The 21,015-nt window shown below is 43.4% G+C and overlaps 1 protein-coding gene across 7 annotated transcripts in view; it reads right to left on the reverse strand.

The window, feature by feature from the left end:
* The window catches only part of IL1RAPL2 (interleukin 1 receptor accessory protein like 2), a 415,901-nt gene that overhangs the window by 160,904 nt on the left and 233,982 nt on the right, over positions 1 to 21,015 (reverse strand). For all 7 annotated transcript variants that reach the window (XM_075435782.1, XM_075435786.1, XM_075435780.1 and 4 more), the window contains one exon: positions 16,314 to 16,467. In XM_075435782.1, the coding sequence (XP_075291897.1) occupies positions 16,314 to 16,467 (154 nt within the window). The remainder of the gene's footprint in view (positions 1 to 16,313; positions 16,468 to 21,015) is intronic.

Consider the following 21,015-nt stretch of genomic DNA (forward strand, 5'->3'; position numbering starts at 1 on the left):
CTATTCCTTCCACAGCAGAACTTTCCATCTCAGATACTCAGCCACAAGGGCTATGCAGTATAAACCAGCTCTGAAAGGCGTCAATGTTGTGCAGAGAAAACATAACCCTAATCCCCCGCTAAAGTTACTACAGTTCACCTATTAAAATTTCTCCAGTCATTTCAAAGGAACTAGAGAGTCATTGCTTCTTATTCTCATGCTCTTCTTACAAGACAAAACATTAGTCCAGGTCTGCAGTGTTTCTCTGGGAGGGTGGGAAGGCTGCATGTTTATTGGGTAAAGCAATTTGCGCACTTGTGTATCTATTTTACCATTAGCAAAATGGTTTCAGGGGCAGTGTTACTCCATGTCTGTGCATCTATCTGCCTATCTATTATTAATAAAGAAGAATGAGCATCCAGCCTACACTTTCATGACGAAGGAAGCTTCTTTTATAAGGGAAATGAAAATGTACAGGTTTATTTCAGTGGCTGCGCTTTACCTCACTGTTGTGGGCAAAAACCCCACAATCCTATCATTTATACTAAATCACCTCCACTACTGAAAGCACAATACACTTAAAAGAATGTGGCTCAGCAGCTCCCAGAATAAAAGGCAATTCTTAAAGTGGGAGCTCATATCTGACATTTGCAGTATATAGTAAGTGATTCAGCAAGCTACAGTTACTGTGCACAATGACAGATCATTGGATAAATGAGCAACCGATAACAAGTGTGGAAGCCTTGGCAGTCCACATCAATAAATTAGACAATACCAAATAATCAATGCTACAAACTGCAAACTGCTGAATTAAGGCTGAAGGAAAAAAACTAGATGATGTTCAAGAACATGACAGAGAACTAGAGGGCATCACAGGTCAATAAAAAGTAACACTATTTGCCATTCTAATTACTTTGCATGTTCATGAGCTAGGAAGGCAGTTTGTGAAGCTGTAAGTGAAGCACCAAGAGTACTGACACTATATATAATTCATAGACTGCAGCATATTGCTATATTTCTCTTTGCCCTTAGAACTTGTACTTTCTCCAGGAAATATGGAGGTAATCCTTAATGTTTATCTTCCAAACTAGGTTTTCATGAGCCCTATATTAACAGGTCACTCTGGTGAATGGGGAAGTCATCAATCTGGATCATCTGAGGCACCGAAAACGAAGGAGCTTTTATCCTTGTGGATATATTGCGTTGTCACTTAAACAGCGACACAGTTCACACAGCAAGCACACATGGGCACGTGCACCCATCAGATACTGTCCAGATGCTCAACTGACTGACTTTGATGAGGTTGCTCTTAAAACCAGCAGAGTTGGGTCAATTCATCAGGACCTTGCTGGCTGTGTTACTTCTTCCAGGAGAATGGGCACTCGCCTTGTACTGATACCTTGCTCTGGATTGAATTTTCCTGTTGACTCCTCGCAGACAGAAAAGTTCCTGCAGATCTACGTTGGAGTTTTTGCGTGGTTGAACAAGGAGCATTCTGAAAGAGGCAGAGAAATTGCTCCATTTTCCAATTGCGGTCAAAAGCGAATGGCCACATTTCTCTTTCTGGATCATACTAAGTTTGCCTGAGGTACCTAGAAAAATTAAAGTCACTATAGAAACTAGTGGCTATTAGGTGTGCTTTGACCACAGAAACGTGCTTAGCTGTCTAAGCAGTGCTGCTGCCCAGACATGTAATAAGTCAGAATTCGAATTAGAGGTTTAATATAAATACTTTACTGTAAGAAACAGAAACCTAATATTTACAAAACAAGAACCTTGATAAAAATTAATACAAATCACATAAAATATATCAAAAGAAAACTAATTTTTGACACGTCCTATATGTAGCTTTAAATAGACAGTTATTTTGGCAATGGTTTGAGAACCCAGCTGTGAAATTCATTTCCTGATCTTTTAGTACTCTATTTGTCAGCACTTAACCCAATTCTGGCTTGGTTTCTGTCACAAAAAGGAAGGTTTCCTTTAGAAAAACAAAATACTAGAAGACGCAATGCATCATTTGTATGAAAACGCAGCAGAGAAAATGCTAAGAACAGTAACTCCTACTGAATGTTTTTTAAAGTTGGGGATTCTCAGTAAAAACTTAATTTGGGCAGGTTTTTCTCTATCCTTGGCATTTAATGAAAAACTGATTCCTCGTCTGTGCCAAGATATTGCAAACAGGTAGAAGAGATGAAGTCTTGCTACGGAAATGTGTAAGTTAGAGCAGCAAGAAAATGTCACTTCAGATATGACGTAAATGTTATATATTTTAACATGTTAACATTAGAAGGGAACAGGAAGGATTTTCTGTTCCCAAACAATCTGCAGTATCCCTCCCAGAAGTACAGAATTTCTGCAGATTTAACCTGTTCACTTAAGATTTCTCTTCTAAATTAAAGAAGTATCTCTGTTGCACAGTCATTAGAAGTGTACTAACAAGCATGCTGCTTCTCTCTTTGCCTTTTGTTTTTGTAAATATCCCCCACACACACAATAGGCTTCTCTAGATTTTTTTCATTTATTCTTTTTTGGTAAAAAATTGGTAAAAGTTCTGTTACAAAAAAAATGTTAAAAGGTGTTTTCCAGAAGGAAAGAAGGCCCTGCTGCCTCTACCACTACAAATACAGTCCACTGGCCAATGGCATGTACTAACAACATGAATTAAAAAGGAAATATAAGTCACTGTGAAAATCTTGCCAGCTTATTATCCACCCTAACTGCTTACAATTTGACGAAAATCTCAAAATGCATACTTTATTTTGAGCCCCGCGGCTCTGGTCAGTTGATCGTTCTGTCTCACCTTGTGACACTATTAGAGAACGACACCTAAAGCCCAATGCGGCACACAGGCAGACGGCAGCAAGCCGCAGCGTGAGCCCTCCTCTCCCTGCACCCTCCTGAGGCCGAGGGGTGAGATATGGCCTCACATCAGCCAAGGAAACAGGGTGCAAACGTCTACCATGCCCTTACTCTGGAAGCATTTTGCACAGCAATTTGCTGTCTGCATTACTAAGAGGGGAGGGAGTTATGCTTTATGGATTAAAATAGCTTGTTAAGTACAAAATTGGGCTCTAAAATAGAAAGTGCCAATGCTCTCTGACTGCACTGCAGCAGCTCCCCGTGAAGTTACGGAGAGCAGAAGTTGGGCCTTGGGCTGGAAGCAGTACATTTCCTGCCAAAGAGTGAGCTCTAGCTAGAGCAATCGCATGGGATACGATGGGGGACAGGCACCCTAGGCCATATGTCGAGAGTGGAGAGGACTGCCAAGCACATTGTTCATGGCAGGGAAAGAAGGGCTAAAGCTGCCAAGCCAGGAGAGAAGAGAAAGAAGGAAAAGCATGTTCCCAGGCCCAACAGCTGCTGACAGCTTCATCACCACTTCAGATGTGATACCATTCTGGTGAACCTAAATGGGGGAAATTTTTCATTTGGAGATGTGGAGCTAAAAAAAGACCTCTCTAGAAGGAGCCGCTGTTTCCAGGAAAAGGAAAACAGCTCTAAATGCAGCAAATACTTCCCATCCCTGTCAGCCCTGGCCATGCAAGTATGTGAGGAGGAGCAAACCCTGAAGGCCAGGCTAACTCCCACCATATCCACATCACCAGGTTTTACCTCGGAGTGCTTTTCACTCTGTTTCATCAGAGCAAATCACAGACTGCTTTAGGTTTTCCTTGAAATGTTTTCTGCTTTATTTGAGACAACAGGCATTCTGACCCATGTTTGAAAATACAAACAAATAAGAGAGAGGGAGAGCTAGCAGCTCTTACCAGATCCACCCGTCAATATCAGCACTGAAAATAGCCCTGCACTCAAAGCAGCTCCCAAATCCCAGGGATTAGGTGAGATGTCTAGTCCTGCCAGGAACTAGGGTCTGCATTTGGTGAAAATTCTGGCATTTCATGAGAAATTTTCCATAAAATATCAATTTGAATTTTTTTTTGAAATAGCAATTCCAAAAATTTATTGAATAGGAGCTATCAAAACATCTAATTTCAGGAATGCTGAAAGATTCCAGTAATACAAATTAGTAGCTACATGTATTACTAAAAATTGTGCACCAAAAATCAAGTCAAAATCTCTCGGCTCACAAAAAGGAAGTAATTTGACAAAACAAACTAAGAAATACAAAATGTTGAAACATGTTCTTTGATGTTAAAATTACATAAACCGAAATGGATGTTATTTCCACACAGTGCTCTTAATTGACATGTTACTGCTTTATTTGATGATAAAGTGGTGGCAACAACAGCTATTTCACCCCACCCCCAAAGAAAAGGCTCTGGAGCTTAGACTATGAAGCAATAATGGGAAGGTGAGAGCACATCCAGCCTCCACCAGGACCTGCAGTCTCTGCCCTCTCTACAGAGTGCAAGGCCAGGCAGAGATGTCAGAGTGACTTTGGGTACCAAAAGCCATACAAACACGTTAACTTGCTCTGCTGGAAAAGCTGCTTTAGAGTTAACTTAGGAATCCCCCCAGACCAGAGCTTTGTGCAACAGGCATGTCCTTAGCATAGTACCTCTTGCTGCAGAAAACTCTGCTGAGTACTTTCAGTTCATGCACTTTTACTCCTTAGCCACCGGCTTTTGAACCTGTGTCTTATGTCAGCCCTGCTTTTATATATATCGAATTCTCATCTGCACAACAATATTCAGAGCTCCATGACCTTCTAGAGCTAAACTGTTTTTTTGGGTAAGTAACTACTTAAGCAATACTGAAGTATTTCATAAATTCAGTTCAGATTACTAAACTGCTTGTGCCAAAACATAATGCCGTTGGGACAGAATTAATAATTAATAATTAACATAATTAAATGTTTTCCGATTTTTAAGCAAATAACAATTCTTACATTTTACATTATAAAAGGAAATCCCTTATAATCATCTGAATTCCAAAGGACATATTTCAATTTGGTTCAAATAAGCTTTTAATTTATCTTAACACTTTTTGCTGTGGTTGTTCTGCAAACTGTCAACAGCCAACAACGTTGTCAGTCAACATGTCATTTGTATGATTCTGCTGATAATATTTTATCCACCATAAACTGGTAAGGGTGCACTTACAGATTACTGCAGGTGTAAATTTGTACTGATCAGCACCCATTGATTCCTGCCAATGTCTCACTAGACTCCACTAGAAATAATGTAAGACAGCATACCCAGTTTACAGACACTTAAAAATGTGTAGAAAAGCAACCACCACCAAAAAGTGCATGTACTTTTAGCTCATATTCTCACTTACTCTGTGGTAGCTTGTCTCTGTACGTCCCTAGAGCTGCTGAAGGATATGACTAATCGTTTGCATCTTTAAATACAATTCCTCCCCTTGGCTTAACAATAGCAAATCACCATCAATTGCTTGTGCTAATAAAGGGGTCCGATACACACAAACAAAACCTAGCAACAGCAGCAGGTGTAATTTGAAAAGTGGGCAATGTAATGAGATTTGAAGGAATTTAATTGAAAAACTATGAGCAAAGGGTGAATTCAGGCAGAATCATTCAATTCATGTAGCCATGTGCAATAATTTGTCATTTACGATAGTCAAAACAAATATTGCTGCATAAATGACTTTTGGGAACAGCCAGGAATTTTAGTAGCCTATAAAGAATATGACAGAGTAGAGACTGAAGGAAACTTAGAGGCCAGGGCTGCTGGATAGAGTGGTCCAGTAATTCCTGCATGCCACTCCAGTCCATCACCAGCAGTTTATGAAGTTGGTCAGATGGCCACCTTCTGCTGTCTAACTGGAAAATCATTCACCAGTACAAGTTCACAAATCACCGCTTTTCACAGGGATCAGAAAGAACAAGGCAACCTTTCCCACCAGCGTAGCTGTCCATGGAAAAGCATATCCTTGAAAGATGTGTCCTCCATTTGCCAGGGGACACCTGGGCCACCCCATGAGAGCAGGGCTTGCTTCTTTCTCAGGGCGTCACCCTTTCCCCAGCCTCCAACCTACATCTGCTCACATCTTATTCTGTCTCCTTATAGACCAGTGTTCCAAAACAAAAAAAGAGTGCTGAAAACACCAGGTAAACATAGCAGGTATTTTTCTCAATTGCACCATTTCATCTCAAAAGCTATTGAAACATTGCTATGCAACAAGACAGAGTGAACTGGTTGGTAGGGTGGGGAAAGTAGGACCTTGCCCTAAATTGCCTTTCAAACACAAGATGTCTTTTTATATTTGGGTTTTTGTTTTTATATGAATAGTATAATTGTTCTTCGGTAAACACTGCCATTTAACAATACTAATTAAATTGCTTATGATTTCTGATATTACTGAATATCTGTAATTTTATTTAAAACTAATATATTCTGATATGGTTGATTATCTGTAACTTTATATGAGTACGTTCATTTTTTCTATGTGGGTACACTCTAATTTATTAGCTAATTAAAATCCAAGTTTCTGTTACATTTTTAGGCTTTAGAACGCTGGATCACAGTTGGTAATCTCACTTGTTTGTCCACAACAAAACTACCAAGAAGCAAAGTGAAAATGTATATATATTTTTCTACATAGACTGAAGGGTTACATGCGACTTGCTAAGAGACAACGCTGTTGCCATGTTTCTTCAGCAAAAAAGGCTGACAAGACTTGTTTCACATCTGTCTGCATAATATAACAAACCCATGAAGAACTAGTGATGAAAAAGCTGTTTTGTTGACAATCTATTATTGTTAAATGCACCCAAACACCAAGATCTAGGCATTGCTCATTAGTCCTGTATTGTAGCTCAGTATTTTGTCCCTGTAAATACTTTGTGTCAAGTTTTTTTTTTTAATATATTCTAGGCTGCAAGCCTTTTCCTTACAACCCCATAGAGCTACAGCCTCTGAAGCCTTCTATTATCTTCATCACACTTGCCTGTACCTTAACCATCGAAGGCACACGGTAACATTGCCAGCCATGCAGAGTACTCCATGTGTAGTCCAACTACCCCTTTCTACAAATGCCATAAACCTGTTTGTTTTGTGCTCTGCTTATCTACTAACACCACTCAGATCTCTTTGTCTTTCTTCCTGTGGCCAGGCATTACATTGATGGCTTTCAAGTTCCATCTATTGCTCCAGAGATCTTTTTCTTACAAATTATCTCTAACCACCTCTATTATTACTAATACATTAGTAGCTAACCTCATGACTTAGTCACAGCAAGAAGAAAGCGAGCAGGAACTCCCCTTCTACCTCTAACTGAGCCACTGAGATCTTCCGTTTGGGTCTGCAAAAGTGAGAAGGCAAGGCTGGGCTGGAGGCAAGCAGTGACTGAGGACCACCACAGGCCGTCCTTGCAGCTCCCTCGCACAGCCACAGCCACTCAGGCAACTGTCCCGACACTCTGGCACAGGAAGATAAGGCAGCACCTTCTAATAGTTCTAATGACTTCACTGGAAGTTCATTTAAATAACCACTGGATAAATAACTACTAAGAGCAGGGCTTTGCCCCTAATTAAAAGCCTTACCTAGCAGAGCCTACTTGAAAGAAATGCTTAAGCAATACTAATATGAATACCAAATACACAGTCATTCTTCACTTAGTCCACCACTGGTCTCTTGTCTGCAATTAACTTTGATCAGGCTGCCTTGTGGGACTGTATCTTCAGTAAAGCTGCTGCATTAGTCCTGGATATCATTAATTCTCCTAAATAACCTTTTCCAACAGCAAGTTAAAATGGTGCTTCTGGCTCCTGCACTTTCAAATTTTCCTGAAGCTTTCTGTTTTTCCAATTTCTGCTACATCAGCACTGCATTTATTCTGTTCTCGTTTCACTCTTTCAATGCCCATGCTGCTTTCACCTATGTATATCAGTTATTTAATATTGCCACTTCCATAACTACCAGAATCTCCAGAAAGGACTAAAAATTTCATGTACTAGATTTGATGCAACTTTAAAAAAGGAAAGGTCCTTGTCTTACAATCAAGAGATATAGTAAATAACTTAATTGACTTAACTGGTATTTCAAGTATTGTGTACTTCAGAGAATACCTGAAAGACTACAGGGAATCTAACCCAACCTCCTCTCTCTCCATGGCAGTGCAGCTCTCCTTGCTCGAGGGAGATGTGGAGTTGCCTGTTACACTTTCAGAATAACTCTTTACTCTTAATTTCAGGTTACCATGGCTGCTAGCTTTTTGAACTTGCTGTTCAAAATCTGTATTGTTAGAGGAACTCAGGCACTTGCCAATAAATGCTAATTCAGGCACATTAATAAGTAACAACACTAGAAACAGCATTAGAAAGCTCCTGCAGAAGAAAACGGTAAGATCCTGCATTGCAGGCTAGCAGAGACAATTCTACCACAGCTTTACTGGTAAGCCTTCAGCAGTATTTGCTAACATTGATTTACAAAGACCAGCAGGTTCAGCAGGCTGAGCCCTGGTCCCACCCTAGCTCTTCCTTGTACTGTATTTTGATGAGAACTCAGTTTTCATACAGGTGAATAATGTGGCCCTGTGCAACACCAATCCCACTACAAGACAGACATGGACATGCTGCAACAAGTCTGGTGAAGGGCCACAAAGTTGGTTAAGGAACTGAAATATCCATCTTGCAAGGAAAGGCTGAGAGAGCTGGGGTGGGCTGGTCTGGAGAAAAGAAGGCTCATGGGGATCTTATCCATGTGGATACCCATCACCTGGTGGGAAGGTGTAGAGAAGATTAATCCAGACTGTTCTCAAAGGTGCCCAATGAAAGACTAAGAGCCAATGGGCACACAAACTGAAATAAAAGAAATGCTGTTTAAACATCAGAAAAATCTTTTTTTACTGTGAGGGTGGTTGAACACTGTGGCAGTCTTGCCCAGAGAGGCTGTGGAGTCTATATTCTCAGAAATAATCAAAACCCAGCTGGGCACAGCCCGGGGCAGCCTGCTGTAGCTGATTCTGCTTGAGTTGGGGGTTGGATGGGATGATCTCCAGAGGTGCCTCCAACCTAGATCTGCACTAGCCGCGGGGAAAGCAAACTCTCAGGATGTGTGTCAACAACGACATCAGCATGTAATTTTCTTTCTGCCTCCCATGAGATGTATTCTTCAACAAAGTCCCTGACTATGTCATGTACCTGCTCCCAGTCCTGTGACCTGATCTGGCTCACGACCCTCCACCCAACGTGGCCAGCCACACTACACAAGTAATCCTCTGCTGGTTGTCATATGAGCTTTCATTGACCTCTTCCCCCTAAAGACCTAAACCCACATGCATATAAAAATCACAGACTGAAACAAAACAGAAACAGAAGAAAGAAATTTGGTGAAGCATAAAGCTACACAATAAGATGCTTACATGGTTCTATGTATTACATTTGCAGTTCTAATCTGCTTTTTCATGTTATCATCTAAAATGTACTAGCCTATTCCAAATATCTAGAAAGATTCAACCACCAAACACATAACATCAGGTAAGTCTCCAGACCACTTAAATCCGGAAAAGGTGTTTACTAACACGTGCTTTTATAAGCTAAAGAATCACAGAATCACAGAATCACAGAATCACAGAATGGTAGGGGTTGGAAGGGACCTCTGTGGGTCATCTAGTCCAACCCCCCTGCCGAAGCAGGGTCACCTACAGCAGGCTGCACAGGATCTTGTCCAGGCGGGTCTTGAATATCTCCAGAGAAGGAGACTCCACAACCTCCCTGGGCAGCCTGTTCCACTGCTCCGTCACCCTCAGAGGGAAGAAGTTCCTCCTCATGTTCAGCTGGAACTTCCTGTGCTTCAGTTTGTGCCGATTGCCCCTTGTCCTGTCACTGGGCACCACTGAAAAGAGCTTGGCCCCATCCTCCTGACACCCACCCTTCAGATATTTGTAGGCATTTATAAGGTCCCCTCGCAGCCTTCTCTTCTTCAGGCTGAACAAGCCCAGTTCCCTCAACCTCTCCTCGGAGTGGAGATGCTCCAGTCCCCTCACCATCCTTGTAGCCCTCCGCTGGACTCTCTCCAGTAGCTCTTCATCCTTCTTGAACTGGGGAGCCCAGAACTGGACACAGTACTCCAGATGAGGCCTCACCAGGGCAGTGTAGAGGGGAAGGAGAACCTCCCTTGTCCTGCTGGCCACACTCTTCTTGATGCACCCCAGGATCCCATTGGCTTTCTTGGCAGCCAGGGCACACTGCTGGCTCATGGTTAACCTGTCGTCCACCAGGACACCCAGGTCCCTCTCCGCAGAGCTGCTCTGCAGCAGGTCCACCCCAAGCCTGTACTGGTGCATGAGGTTGTTCCTCCCCAGGTGCAGGACCCTGCACTTGCCCTTGTTGAACCTCATCAGGTTCCTCTCTGCCCAGCTTTCCAGCCTATCCAGGTCACGCTGAATGGCAGCACAGCCTTCTGGTGTATCTACCACACCTCCCAGTTTGGTGTCGTCAGCAAACTTGCTGAGGGTACATTCTAACTCTTCATCCAGGTCGTTGATGAAGAAGTTAAACAAGACTGGGCCCAGTACTGACCCCTGGGGGACACCACTTGTCACCAGCCTCCAACTAGACTCAGCGCCGCTGATGACAACCCTCTGAGTTCTGCCATTCAGCCAGTTCTCTATCCACTTCACCGACCACTCATCCAGCCCACACTTCCTCAGCTTCCCTAGGAGGGTATCATGGGAGACTGTGTCGAAAGCCTTGCTGAAGTCAAGGTAGATAACATCCACGGCTCTCCCTTCGTCTACCCAGCCAGTCATGCCATCGTAGAAAGCTATCAGATTGGTCAGGCATGATTTCCCCTTGGTGAATCCATGCTGACTACTCCTGATAACCTTCTTTTCTTCCACTTGCTTCATGATGGCCTCCAGGATAAGCTGCTCCATCACCTTTCCCGGGATGGAGGTGAGGCTGACCGGCCTGTAGTTCCCTGGGTCCTCCTTCTTGCCCTTTTTGAAGATTGGAGTGACATTGGCCTTTCTCCAGTCCTCGGGCACCTCTCCTGTCCTCCAGGACCTCTCAAAGATGATGGAGAGTGGCTCAGCAATGACATCCGCCAGCTCCCTCAGCACTCGTGGGTGCATTCCATCGGGGCCCATGGATTTGTGGATGTCCAGATCACTTAAGCGATCCCTCACACAGTCCTCCTCGACCAAGGGAAAGTCGTGCTCTTTGTAGGCTTCTTCTCTTACCTCCGGGGCCTGGGATTCCTGAGGGCCAGTCTTAGCACTGAAGACTGAAGCAAAGAAGGCATTCAGTAGCTCTGCCTTCTCCGCATCCTCCGTCACCAGGACACCCGCCTCATTCAGCAGCGGCCCCACGTTGTCCCTAGCCTTCCTTTTGCTGCTGATGTAGTTGAAGAAGCCCTTCTTGTTGTTTTTGACATCCCTTGCCAGCTTCAATTCCAGGTGAGCCTTGGCCTTCCTCGTCGCATCCCTGCATGCTCTCACCACGTTTCTGTACTCTTCCCAAGTGGCCTGTCCCTCTTTCCACATTCCATGCACCTTTCTCTTCTGCCTGATCTCCGCTAGAAGCTCCTTGTTTAACCATGCAGGTCTCCTGCCTCCTTTGCTCAATTTCTTTCTCAGGGGGATGCATTGCTCCTGTGCATGGAAGAAGTGTTGTTTAAAAAGCGACCAGCACTCATGGACCCCCCTGCCTTCGAGAGCCCTGGCCCACGGGATTCCTCCCAGTAGCTCCTTGAAGAGGGCAAAGTCAGCCCTCTTGAGGTCCAGGGTTTTGATCCTGCTTATCGCCCTGCTTCCTCCATGCAGGATCCTGAACTCGACCATTTCATGGTCACTGCAGCCGAGTCTACCTCCAACCTTCACGTCCTCCACCAGTCCCTCCTTGTTTGTTAACACGAGGTCCAGCAGCGCGCCTTTCCTTGTTGGTTCCTCCACCACTTGCATCAGAAAGTTATCATCGATGCTCTGTAGGAACCTCCTGGATTGCGCCTGCCTAGCTGTACGGTCTTCCCAGCTGATGTCAGGATGGTTGAAGTCCCCCATGAGAACCAGGGCCTGTGACTGTGAGGCTGCTTGCAGCTGCCTGCAGAAGGCCTCATCAACCTCCTCCTCCTGGTCAGGTGGCCTGTAGTATACACCCACCGTAATGTCACCCGTGTGAGCCTGTCCCTTAATTCTAACCCACAAGCTTTCAACTCCTTCTTCACTTGCCCCCAGGCCAAGCTCAATGCATTCCAGTTGCTCCCTCACATATAGAGCAACTCCCCCACCTCTCCTTGTTGGTCTGTCTTTCCTAAAGAGTCTGTAGCCATCTATGACAGCATGCCAATCATGCGAGTTGTCCCACCACGTTTCTGTGATGGCGACCAAGAAATATCATTTAATACAAATTTCACACCAAATTACAAGGGGAACAATCTCCTGGTGCCCAGTGACAGGACAAGGGGCAATGGGCACAAACTGAGGCACAGGAAGTTCCAGCTGAACATGAGGAAGAACTTCTTCCCTCTGAGGGTGACGGAGCCCTGGAACTGGCTGCACAGGGAGGCTGTGGAGTCTCCTTCTCTGGAGATATTCAAGACCCGCCTGGACAAGGTCCTGTGCAGCCTGCTGTAGGCAACCCTGCTTCGGCAGGAGGGCTGGACTAGATGAGCCACAGAGGTCCCTTCCAACCCCTACCACTCTGTGATTCTGTGAAGTACTTTGCAAAAAGGAGAACACTTGCATATTCCATATTTACATGTCTAATAATTCAGGGCATAAACATTTTAATAAAACAACTAACTTCAATACATACTATAGTTAGTTTCGGACAAATTCATTAAATTATGAAGCATGAATATACTACACCATCCAAATAATGAAGAGAACACATGAGTTCTAGAAAGGTCATGAGGAGAGGAAGAGCACAGAATATCTGTTATCTAAAGAATACCCATCATGGGGAACTGAATTAAATGCATCTCATTTTCACTTTGTCAGACTCAGTTCATATTCTGGTTGAAGACCAGCATGCTACCTAGGATAGCAACTACTCACAAAGCAGGTATTATATCTTCTTTTGACAGATCTGGGGTCAGGCAGGTCAAAGCAATACTTTAGAGATCTGTCCACAGTCAAGAATGGACAATATAGAGTCACATGATATATGAATCTGGCACACAGGGAAAAGAACTCATTTAAAATGAGGAATAATGATAAGAAAAGAAAAATGGCTTTTGCTAAAAATAAAGCACTGTATTTCAAGAACACATTAGAAATATATTAAAAATTAGAAATGGTGGAGTTTAAGATCCTGAGGGCAGTAAGGAGGGTGTGCAGCAAGCTCGCTACCCTGGACTTCAGGAGAGCAGACTTTGGCCTCCTCAGGGATCTGCTTGGTAGAATACCTTGGGATAAAGCCCTAGAGGGAAGAGGGGTCAAAAAAGCTGGTCAATATTCAAGGATCACCTCCTCCAAGCTCAGGAGCGATGCATCCCAACCAAGAGGAAGTCAGGCAGAAACACAAGGAGGCCTGCATAGATAAACAAGGAGCTCCTGGCCAAACTCAAGCAGAAAAAGGAGGCCTACAAAGGATGGAAACAAGGACAGGTAGCTTGGGAGGAATACAGAGAAATCATCCGCGTAGCCAGGGAGCAAGATAGGAAAGCTAAAGCCCTGACAGAATTAAATCTGGCCAGGGGTGTCAAAGGGAACAAGAAAGCCTTCTATAGGTATGTCAGTGATAGAAGGCAGACTAGGGAAAATGTGGACACTCTCCAGAAGGAAGCTGGAGACCTGGTTACCCAGCATGTGGAGAAAGCTGAGGTGCTGAATGACTTTTTTGCCTCAGTCTTCAACAGCAAGTGCTCTAGCCACACCGCCCAAGTTGCAGAAGGCAAAGGCAGCGACTGGGAGAATGAAGAACCGCCCACTGTAGAAGAAGACCAGGTTCGAGACTGCCTAAGGACCTGAATGTGCACAAGTCCATGGGGCCTGAGGAGATGCATCTGCGAGTCCTGAGGGAACGGGCAGACGAAGTTGCTAAACCCCTCTCCATCGTATTTGAGAGGTCGTGGTGGTCTGGGGAGCTCCCCACCGACTGGAGAAGGGGCAACATCACCCCCATTTTTAAAAAGGGAAAAAAGGAAGACCCAGGGAACTATAGACCAGTCAGTCTCACCTCTGTGCCTGGCAAGATGATGGAGCAGATCTTCCTCGAAACCATGCTAAGGCACACAGATAACAAGGAGGTGATTGGGGACAGCCAACACAGCTTCACCAAGGGCAAATCATGCCTGATCAACTTGATAGCCTTCTATGATGGGGTTACAGCGTTGGTGGACAAAGGGCAGGCAACTGACATCATCTACCTGGACTTGTGCAAGGCATTTTACACTGTCCCGCATGATGTCCTTGGCTCTAAATTGGAAGGACATAGATTTGACAGATGGACCATTCACTGGATAAGGAACTGGCTCGATGGATGCACTCAAAGAGTTACAGTCAATGGCTCAATATCCAGGTGGAGGTCAGTGATGAGTGGTGTGCCTCAGGGGCTGGTACTGTGGCCAGTGCTGTTTAATATCTTTGTTGGCGACATGGACAGTGGGACTGAGTGCACCCTCAGCAAGTTTGCCGATGACACCAAGCTGTGTGGTGTGGTTGACACGATGGAGGGAAGGGATGCCATTCAGAGGAACCTTGACAGGCTGGAGAGGTGGGCCTGTGTGACCCGCATGAAGTTCAACAAAGCCAAGTGCAAGGTCCTGCACATGGGTCGGGGCAATCCCAAACACAAGTACAGGCTGGGCAGAGAGTGGCTCGAGAGCAGCCCTGAGGAGAAGGACTTGGGGGTACTGGTGGATGAGAAGCTCAACATGAGCCAGCAATGTGCGCTTGTAGCCCAGAAAACCAATCGTATCCCGGGCTGCATCAAGAGAAGCGTGGCCAGCAGGGCGAGGGAGGGGATTCTGCCCCTTTACTCTGCTCTCATGAGACCCCACCTGGAGTACTGCGTTGGGGCCCCCAACATAAGAAGGGCATGGATGTGTCAGAGCAGGTCCAGAGGAGGACCACAAACATGATCAGAGGGCTGGAGTACCTCTCCTACAAGGACAGGCTGAGGGAGTTGGGGCTGTTCAGCCTGGAGAAGAGAAGGCTCCGGAGTGACCTTAGAGCAGCCTTCCAGTACCTTAAGGGGCCTACAGGAAGGGTGGAGAGGGGCTTTTCACAAGGGTGTGTAGCGACAGCACAAGGGGGAATGGCTCTAAACTGAAAGAGGGCAGATTTAGATTAGATATTAGGAAGAAATTCTTCACCATGAGGGTGGTGAGACACTGGCACAGGTTGCCCAGAGAAGCTGTGGATGCCCTCTCCCTGGCAGTGTTCGAGGCCAGGCTGGAGGGAGCTCTGAGCAACCTGGTCTGGTGGAAGATGACCCTGCTCATGGCAGGGGGGTTGGAACCAGATGATCTTTCAGGTCCCTTCCAACCCTTATCATTCTATGATTCTTTGATTCTATGAAATATCATATGGACTAATTCAGTTTGATATAAGAAAGCAGAATTCTAGTTAGCACCACTTTAAGTAGGATCCCACTTTAATCAGTATGTCAAAACACAGACAGGAAAATACCTAACCATTTGTTTATATGGTTTTGTGAGAAAGGCTGAAAAAAACTCAACTGTTCTCGGATACTCGCAAAGTTCTACAGACACTGAAGGCAAAATAATAATTATAGATTACATACTGTACAGTGGAATGGAAAGGGATCGGGAATAAATTGATAGGCAAATACTATTTTACCCATTCATTTCTGGTACCTGACAAAACCAGACAGAAACATAACTGTTGACTAGTAGATTACTACATGGACTCAGAAACATACAATGTATGACCTCCTGACAAGCAGGTTACTTTCCCCCTGACAGTCCGATGTTCCTAATTTCATTCTTGCAACAGGTTGTGCCACACTTTTCACTAAAGAAAAGCCCTAGACAAGAGAAGTTGATCACCATAAATTAAGCCAAAGCTTAAAAGCATGGAACAATTGCTCAAAAAATATTATTAATGACTCAAGATGTGTCTTTTGGCTGTGTTTTATTCTAGGACAAACCTCACCAAAAGCCTCTTTTACAGCTTCAGTCAACATTTCCTCTGTTTAGCACTGAAGACAAAACTGGAGTCTGAATTACTTCCAGTGTATGGGGAGGACTTAGGTCCACTTTACCTTTTGCTTTATAACCAGTATTTCCAGATTTTGTACAGAGCAAAAGGTAGAAGCAATCTTCTGTGGAATTTTATAAGATCTTGATATAAATTTCCCCTAGTTTGGGACTGCTTGGCTATTGGGATTTGGTTTGGACTTACTTCTATCAAATAGATTCACTGACACGTGAAAAACACTTCTTATTATTATTTCAAAGCTTTATTTTTTTCTATAAGCATAGAACAAAGATTCTTACCAGTAACCTTCAATTCAACTGTTCTTCGTATAAGCTTGCCTTCAAACTTCAGTTCACAGGTATAATTTCCTCCATCTTCTTCCTGGACCTCTTGTATCAAGAGAGTATTTCCCTTCTGAATTACAACGCTTCTCCACATTTTTGGCTTACATTCCTGCAGGAAAAAAGTCCATTGCCAAAATTACCCAGCTTGTAAGACATAAGACAGTGTTGCCTGATCAGATTTTCAGTATTATACATAAATAAACAGCCATCTCAATATATTTTGCAATTTAAATTCAAATGTAATTTCAGAAAGCACAGAGATCTGAAACTGGAATTAATTTGAAGACAGAAATTAAACACAAATGTTTTTAAGGTTCAGTAATTCCCACTGTATGACATGGGCCATGTTTAATACGCAGTACCCTGAAGCAATGGTTAAATATCTTCTCTTTTTCATGATGAACTGCCAAGACCTCTACTTTGGGATGGACCATTAAAATACATCTCTGTTTGAAGGGAGTAAGGGCAACATCTGTTAAGAGTTAGCCTGAAGGCAAACTTTATGCACAGTCTCAGGCTGGAATCATTTACCAACAGAAGAAAACAGGCAGAACAACAGCAGTTCTGTGAGCAAGAGAATTTGGGAAGCCTGGTTTCCTTATGGTCTCATTTCTCATCACAGGCTTCTCTGGCAGCAGATGAGGCCTGATCCAGCCTTTTCCCATCGCTGGGGTCTTTGTAGCATCACCCTGTTTTGGTTTCGGCTGCCGCCGGCAACAAAAGTGCCACGCGGCCGCCCCTCCCCCCGCCGGCGTGCGGAGGAGAATGAAAAGAAACAGGCAGAAACCGGTGGGTCGGGATAAGGGCAGTTTAACAGAACAGCAAACAAAGGAAAACAGTAACAACAACAGTACAAATAAGGAGAAAACACAACAACGAACCGCACGACCCAGACAGCCGCTCTCCCGAACAGGACCGGCGCCGCGGCCCCCCAAGCCGCGAGTGAGTTCCTGCCGCACCGCGCCCCCCCGCACCCCCACCCGCCCCGGGAGCCCAGCGTGACGTCACATGGTATGGAATACCGGGCTCTGTTTGGCCAGGTGGGGTCAGCCCCCACCCCCCGGCTGTGCCCCTTCCTGGAGTCCGGTGAAAATTAACCCTGTCCTGGCCAAACCCAGGACACACCCCGATGTACATCCTCTGATGGAGAAAGTGGTACTGATGGCTTGCAACTCTCCCTGACTTCCCCAGGCAGACCTTCGCTGTTATTTGGCAGATTTAGGTTCATCACTATGATTGTGATCCTTCTGGAACAGCACTTGAATCCTTCTGGATAGTGTGTGATACAGTAAAAGAAGAGGCTCTCCCCTTCCCAACATCCTGCATCCTTGCAGCCAGATCAGTCACCTTCCATGCTAACAGTACTCCTGGTTGAGTATCTTTTGGAATGCTCTGAACTAAAAGCATAGGTACAATCTGATCATTGTCTCTTTAAAATGGTACTTTAAGATTATATATCTATTGTTTCTCAATAACTTTAACATCAAGCCTGTTCTGCCCGCAGACAAAATCACGCTTTTCTCCGTTCCATAAAACAGTCAGTACTCCCCACAGTTTGGGAGGCTCTGGATAATTCTGTACCCAGAGCACACACAGTAACGCAGGGCCCGAGTACCTTTAGTGTCCCTCTACTGCCTCTCTCGAGGTGGCAACATGGAATAAGCTCTCAGACTGCAGCAGTTGCATCAGGCTCGGCAACTTCAGAGATTCATGTAAATAGCCCAGATCTGTGCCCCATTTTCTGCTCGTCTGCAACAGCAGTGCCAGAAATGCAGCAAACAAAATAGAAAAAAGCTTTCTCTTAAGAAAACAACCAAACACGAAAATACATTGGCGTGCAAAAATATTGCATGACAAGAAGAGATCATGATGACATAAACATAATTTTTTCATGGGGCTCCATACACGTTCCAAATCCACAATGTCAGTTTCTAAATTAAAGGATAATAATAAAAAAATAAAAAGATGGGACTGTGAGCTTCTGGCCTTGCACTTGAATATGGAGCCCTGAAGCATTTATTCCTACCCCTATTAGGCCAAATTCAGTTACAATGTAGTCAGATTTCGAATACTGAAACTGCAATTCTACTGCAGGCAACTGAGTGCTCAGGTTATCTTTCTGTTTCCAAAGTACCATTGTAAGGAAAGTGTAATCTTGCCTTCCAAGTGAACTTTAGTTATCGCTGATGACAGAGAATGATCAGAATCCAGATCCTATCTGCTGTGCTAAGAAGAATCAGAACTTATTTTTGTTACTAAATTACACTGACATCGCTTGAGACTCATGCAGGACACAGATCTGAGCCAGAAAATGCCATCAAATCCTTTCTCATTTGCAGACAATTTTTCAGTCCTATTTAAAGGTGCATTAACCACCTACTCGGAATAACTAAATCTGAACACTAGGCAAAGAATATGATTCAGTTCTAGTCAATCCTAATTTAGAAGGAACACAACTACCAAAATACAGAAAGTAAGCATATTTCAGACATGCACCCTTTCAGCGCAGCACTATCTTACCGGTTTTATATTCTCTATGTTATTTTAAAAAGTATGGGAGCAAAGAGATGAAAGATACATCTTCGTACGCTTTATATTTTTATATACTACATGTGCGTAGTAAGAAGGGCAACACCTTTATTACTACAGAGATTAATGATTTACCACAAACAATGTGCTATTGTGGTTTTACAGGGAGGAACTGTTTTGTTGGAAATGTACCACTAATTTCCTAATTAATTATTTTTGTATCTACTTAAGACTTCATTATAAAAAAATTATTTATAAGCCTTTCTTTCCCAAATTTTAGCTAACAAATTTTTCTTCTACTGACTATGCAGGCTTTCTAAACATATGTTGAAAATGCCTCTTTTATTCTGCCTGTTATTCACAAATTAGTTCAACCCACAGAACTAAAAGCAAAAAAGGGGAAAAGGTGGAAAATCACAACAATTTATACTTTAAGCAACAAAAACGGCCAAGAACCAAATCAATAAAACATCATCTAACTAGTCTTCATACTGTGGAAGCAATCTAGATGTTACTGTCAGAGGTCTGCTAATTTCTCTAAAAAGGTAAGTGCTCAGCTGTACAACTGTTGCTTGTTTAACCAATTAATTGCTCTTTTCTGCTTTTGCACCATCTTTACCTGCTAGAAGAATCTGAAAGTTTCTTTTTCTACCCTATTTATTCTCCTTAGGCATCTTAAATATTTGGGGTTATTTTCCCCCTGATAATTAAGTTGTCCACTATTATGCTTCTTTTTCTCCTCCTTGAAATTTAAGTGACAGCACCTCAAAAACTCTATTTTTTGTAGGGCAGATAACAACTACCTGTTGATTGTTTTCACAGCCCTTCCTTCAACCCAGCAGCAGAATAGAGATGGTGGAAAAGCATTAAGGCTCCACATTCTAGATGTACTACACCTTTTTCCTCTGCCAGTTGAATTTTCATGAAACTGCTCTTACTATTAAATCCCATTCATTCACTCATGCCTTGACACACACATTTATTTCAAAAAAATCTTTATACTTCTTGTCAAAACAGTTCTAAGAGGCGTAACAGTGCTCTGTGTATATCAATAGCATTAATCATGGAAATCTTTAAAAATAAATATTTCCTGCGGTGTAATTCTAGCCAGAAGTGAAGTTCATACTACTATTAAAACAAATCCTCATAACAAATGTTTTATTACTTATCAGGTGTGCATGTGGAAATCTATTCAGGCATAATTATTTTTAAGAGTGTGTTTAAATTACAGTTAACTCCCTGTAAATTGATGCAATTAGTGGCTCAGATTCATTAATCCCTCCACACAGAGAAGCTGTCTGGAAAGCAGAGCGAGTCCTGCACACGGTGGGCTTGCACCATTTCTGCCCTGTCTGATGGTATTTCGTCAGTCACAAGTCCAAACTCCCTGACTGCCAGTGAACTGGCAGGTTCTTGTGAACACAAGGATTTCTCTTTTCAGCCAAGGGTATAAAGAAGGAACCTCAAGGACTTCCTCATATTTATTTATCTACTGTTCCATTTTGGACAACTTATGCTCTCCCCCTGGATGAAAATCTTTTCTAAATATTTCAGTATAATAAGAAGGAATTGGCCCCAGTGCCTCTGGAGCAGATTTACACAAGATTTACACCTTTACAAACACGTCAAACTCAGACACAAAGACAGAAGGGAAAAACTTGCGGATCCAGTGTACCATGACTGGAAACAGGTGTCTTCTTCAGAAAGCTAGGGTTGGATCCTAAAGTGTAATATCACTTTACACACACTATCCTTTGGAAGAAGGGATCTGCTTTTTGTTACACGTGTTGCCTCACACAGAGTGATCTTAAGTCCCAGACTGCAGTTTGTAGGGGTTACCCCAGTACTCATCATATTATTTTGAAATCCAAGTAATTACATATTTTCTAGAAACTGGACTTACGCTCATTTGAATAGGCACAATACTACTAACAATTAGTAACATAATACCCCCTAGAATATTTTTACAAAACCCTGTTTCAGCAATAAGTTTCAAGGGATAACCGGACATACATATCTTCTGCATAACATTGACATTTCACATTACTGAGCTGCCTGACTCAGGTCCAGATAACATAGGTATTGTCTAAGAACTTAACTGATAGCACCTTGTTGTTAATTATGGATA

The sequence above is a fragment of the Opisthocomus hoazin genome, chromosome 14, assembly GCF_030867145.1.
Source record: "Opisthocomus hoazin isolate bOpiHoa1 chromosome 14, bOpiHoa1.hap1, whole genome shotgun sequence".
In the NCBI taxonomy this organism is placed as follows: Eukaryota; Metazoa; Chordata; class Aves; order Opisthocomiformes; family Opisthocomidae; genus Opisthocomus; species Opisthocomus hoazin.